Here is a 5,354-nt window from a genome sequence, read left to right as displayed (position 1 = left end):
GAAGAAGAAGAAGTCTGTAATCTTTATTTGTAATGTTTGGAGTTTTTAGCCTCACAGTGGATTTGATAAATTATTTATAGAATTGAAAATAAATTTGAAAATATTTACTTGTACAGAGAAGAAAATTTATGAAAATATAAACAGCTTATCCTTATGAGCAAGACTGAATTCTCAGTTGACTAGACACGTCAGCTTCTGTCCTTGTCAACTCCAATTTCTTACACCTGAATCTACCAAAGACTGAATCTATCTGGAGATTCAGGCCCATCTTTGTTTCACAGTTCTTTCAAGTGTAGAAAGTTTATCAATCTCTGCCCCACTTACTTGTGGAATTTAAAACTAAATTTTCCTGCTCACACAAAAAACTTATCAGTCTATCTCTGACTACCTACTTCTGTGTATTCTTCTAAGCTACAATATTCTCTCTTTATTGACCCATCTCTCCATATTTCAACATAAAGTTGAAAGTATCTTTCAGCGCTTTGTTACTAATTTGCCTAATAACTGAATACTAAAAATCTTTCCGTGAACCTTTACTGGTACTGGAAATCTTGTGACTTTGCTTAACTTCTTTTGCCAGTCTGCCTTGGGGCAGGGTCTTACTTCCCATACTCTTTATCTGTACACAGTTGTCCTGCCACATACAGGTAAATGCTTTGCCTCAACTACTGCACTGTCTTACTTCCAACCTGGACCGGTTGTTAAATTTCTTAATGCAAGTACCATATTCTGGCCCTGGTCATTACATGAACCTCACCACTGAGTTTTACTACTTTTTAGGTATTCTGCCTTAGAATGCCTGTTTACCGAACAAGATTTGATAACTGGGTTCAGAATTTTTAAGGTAGTACAAGCCATGAACATTTTGTGTACAGAATTCAAAAATCAGTTGTTTCTCATTGAAATAAAAAAGTGAGCTTAAATAAGCAGTTAAAATGGGTTAAATATGGGTCTTTCACTGTATTACTTTTACTCAATATTGACTTTGTTAATAAGAGTTGGGAATAAACCATATACATGCGTGGCTCAATACATCAAGTCTAACAAGTAAAACTTCCCCTGTAGGGTCTGCATGTAAAGACTGCCAATGTAAATTTTGTTATGAAAACCTGTTATCTGATGTTTTATCTAGTATTTTTATTAACAAATACATTTTCCTATTTGTGAGACTCCAGTGTCACATTGATGTCTGTCCTGTGGTTATTTCTCAGCATCACAGAACATGTCCTGCTACTGGGAGTTTAATTACTTTCTTTGTAACTCACTGTGTAATAGCTGATTTTCACCTTTTAACACTTTTTCTCCCTGTACTTCCAACCCCAGAAGTGCTGTTGCAGTGAATATTCCTTCAGAGCAAACCATTAGTTCTAGCCCTTTCTGTTTTTTTAAAGTAGTATGTGATATATGGTTGGGTCTTATGAAAACTAAAAACCCAGTTACAAATGTAGCATAGAGACAAATGAAGCCAAATTTTGGGCCTGGGGATGAGATGGTTGTGAGAATAGGTGGAGATTCTGTGTGGAAAATATGACCTCTTAAGGTTACTATGCTAATAAATTAGAATATCAAACATGAAGTTGTTAATGTATGAATAATACTGACTTACCTCAAATAAGATGTTCAGATTGAGAGTATGAGATGAGAAGTCTGAGTCAACAAAGTAAAATGTGATGGGTTATATTAGCAAAACAAGTTAAGTGGGAGTTACCTGAAACTAGCTCCTGGGCATCATCAGTTCCTCACTGTTGGAGCTACTTTTGTAGCTATGTTTGTTCAACGTTTTCAGAGTTCAGTTTAACAAAATAATTACACAGACTTAATAATATGAGGCAGATCCTTTCACTTACGTAAACAACATGGGAATAGACTAGTCCGTTAGAATTACCATTTCATTTTACGAAACTTCAATTTATGAAACTTACTATATTCAAATTTTTAGGAGATAATTCTTGTTACCACCTAGATGGTTTGTTTAACTTCTGTTAAATTTTCTATATTCTAAATGTCTAAATACTGTTTACTGTTTAGCTTTTCAATATAAGGAAATAATATTAGTGCTGAAAGTAACTTTCAGGTGCCATGTAATGAATAGAAACCGGTGATGCTAAAAGCTAAGTCTTTAATTACCTATTTGGAGTTGGCATTGATATCCGAAGCAACAACATCCTGAATCCATAAAAAGGCAAAAATTGCAGTTTAATCTTTTTAGGATAAATTATCTTAAAGATGATTTAAAGATAATCACATTCTAAATTACTTTTCCAGAATTTATTTCATAATATGGTCTATGTATGTCCTAGTCTCACATACAAAGAAGGTATTGATTTCACACATTTAATACATCTATATTTATAAAACAACTTGCCTCAAAGAGTACAGGGACATTTTTATGTCATAAAATGTTGAATTAATAAATTTTTTTAGTAAAAGGTATTTTTTTTACCACTTCACACACTCTAGGATGCATAATCAAAAGGCAGACAAAGATCAGTGTGGTTGAGAATGTGGAGAAATTGGCATCCTTGTTATTGCTGACAGGAATGTAAAATGGTGCAACCATGTTGGAAAAAAGTTGGGCAGTTTCTCAAAAAGTTAAAAATAGAGTGACATATGACATAGCAATTCTGTTCCTAGGTATATAACCAAGAGAAATGAATTCATGTTTACACAAAAACTTGTACATAAATGTTCATGGTACCATTATTCATCGTAGCCCAAAATCAGAAACAACCCAAATGTCCATCAACTGATGATGGATAAGTAAAATGTGATATAGTTATACAATTGAATGTTATTCGGTTATAAAAAGGAATGAAATGTTGATTCATGCTACAACATGAATGAACCTTGAAAACACCAGAAGGCCACATATTATATGATTCCATTTATATGAAATGTTCAGAGTAAGCAAACTTTTAGAGACAAAAAGTAGATCAGTGGTTGCCAGGCCTGGATGAGGAGGAGAATAGGGAGTGACTAATGAACATGGGGATTTTTTAGGGTAGTTAAAATGTTTTTAATTAGATAATGGTGTGCAACTTTGTAAATAAGCTAAAAACCACAGAATTGTGTATGTTAAAAGAGTGAATTTTATGATATATGAATTATGTCTCAGTAAATAATTTATCAGTATTTGTTTTTCTATATAAAAAGGTATTTTTTAATAAAATTGTAAAAAGTTTTATATAATTAATACCAGGATTTTCCAAAAAAGTTAATCACAAAAACTGACATTCACTTTAAAGCTTTACTGTATATTAATGTGAAATGTGCATTGTATGGAACTTACACCCATCTGAGAGTTGAAGTAGCCCATGGTGTGTATCTAATGCCTATCTTCTCTGATTATATTTTGAATGGTATTTTGACTCACTGACAGGGGTGAAATAGCCTTTAAAAAGCATTTTAAAGTTTATCTTACCTCAGAAATGTCAGTTATGAATATTATGTAATAGCAGAAAGACTATCACTGTGAAGTGACTATGCTCTCTGCTTCACTGCCCTGCACGTAACTCACATTTCTTCTCCCTAGAATGCTTCCCACCCCTTACCTCCTCCTGCCTTACACACACACACACACACACACACACCCTTCACACAAACCAAGTTAGGTCTCCTTCATATATGTTCCCATTGATCCTAGAGATTACCCTATTGAAGCACTTACTATACTCCATTGAATTTTCATGTTTATTTGCCTGTTCTCCCCAGAAAACTGTAAGTTATTTTTAAAAGCAATATTTTATCTACCAATATATACACATTACCTAGCATACTGACTAGCTCAATAAATATTTGAATAAATGAATTTTAATAACATACCTAGCATTATACTGGGTTCATAATAGCTCCCTGAAAAGATATAGTGTATCTGTATTTTACTTTTCTGTTAGAACACAATCAACCTTAAGCATTTTCAAATTTATAGTATGTGGTGATTTATATGTTAAGTGGAAATGTTTTTATTATTAGTTATACCTATGGAATGAGGAGAATGTTCCTTATCTGAGTTGTAATAGCCTACTTGTAGGCCTATATTTATCTTCACAGTTTGTACATTTTTTTCTTGTAATATCAAAATATATGTATATTTACTAAGTTTATTTTGCAAATGTTTCAAGAATTTGTAGTTTAATGTGCATATTTCATTGCTTTCTTCTCCATCTGACATTATTTAGATTTAGGATGAAATAGCAAGCTGGGAAACAATGCCATAGACTTAAGAAGGCCTATGAAAAGTATAGAAATTAAATCATTCCAAGCAATGTAACTGAAATTTGTTCTTGCCATTTACAAAATAATAGGAAATAATTATTTTGGGGTAGAAGGAATGAAAATGAGGGTAGAATGGTAAAAGTTAATTGATATGTTCACTGGAATTACATATTTTCATACATACACCTACCTAAATTCTTTATAAAAGCTTTGCTGAATAAATATAAATTATTAACTGCACAAATATAGGGGAGTAGAAAATGTAGAAGTAAGGTTTATGAGTATATAAATCATTGAGACTGCTTTCTTTAGAGTGTCATAACCATTCTGCTTCTTTCAGGTACAGAGAACTACAACTTAGTACAGAAAGCAAAGTAACAGAATTTCTCCATCAAAGTAAATTAAAATCTTTTGAAAGTGAGCGTGTTCAACTTCTACAAGAGGAAACGGCAAGAAATCTTACACAGTGTCAATTGGAATGTGAAAAATATCAGAAAAAATTGGAGGTACATGTACGAGCTTTTCTTTCCACATTAGCATGGCATGTAAAGTCCCTAAGTGCAAGATTTATATTGAGCTTTGTTTCTCCTATAGGATGTGGCACTGTCCTGCAAAAAAAAAAGGAAATATGTATTTCAGAAAGATGTATACTGAAAAGGAATGGAATTGTTAGGAAACAAAAATAAGAAAAATCTCATTCACAATAGCAACCAAAAATATATAATGACTTGGAATATTTTTAATAAGAACAGTGCAGAATCTATATGAAGAAAACTATAGAACTTCACTGACATGTGAAATGAAACACCATGTTTCTGGAAGGGAATGAAGTATACATTTTTTTCAGTTTTCATCAAATAATATGATATGTTTCTATCTAATCAGACGCCAGCATATTTTTTAACTGAAAATAATTCTATAGTACAACTGGAAAGAAAAACAAATACAGAATAGTCAGTATTTTTAAAAGTACTTTTTAAAAAGAAATAATGGAAATGTATATCACATTTTAAAGTGTGTTCTGAGGCAAGAATAATTAAGCTGCACACAAAATTAGTTCACAAATGTTATAAAATGCAAAGCCCCAAAACATATTTACATAAATTTAAGAATTTATACATGGTAAAGGTCACATTTCA

The 5,354-nt window shown here is 32.1% G+C and overlaps 1 protein-coding gene across 1 annotated transcript in view; it reads left to right on the top strand.

The window, feature by feature from the left end:
- Positions 1–5,354, top strand: part of PIBF1 (progesterone immunomodulatory binding factor 1) — a 287,209-nt gene that overhangs the window by 145,241 nt on the left and 136,614 nt on the right. The window contains exon 11 of the mRNA XM_011972020.1: positions 4,556–4,721. Coding sequence (XP_011827410.1) covers positions 4,556–4,721 — 166 coding nt within the window. The remainder of the gene's footprint in view (positions 1–4,555; positions 4,722–5,354) is intronic.

Source organism: Mandrillus leucophaeus, unplaced genomic scaffold (genome assembly GCF_000951045.1).
Source record: "Mandrillus leucophaeus isolate KB7577 unplaced genomic scaffold, Mleu.le_1.0 Scaffold126, whole genome shotgun sequence".
In the NCBI taxonomy this organism is placed as follows: Eukaryota; Metazoa; Chordata; class Mammalia; order Primates; family Cercopithecidae; genus Mandrillus; species Mandrillus leucophaeus.
Note: the sequence above shows the minus strand (reverse complement) of the source record. Positions and strands in the feature narration are given on the sequence as shown.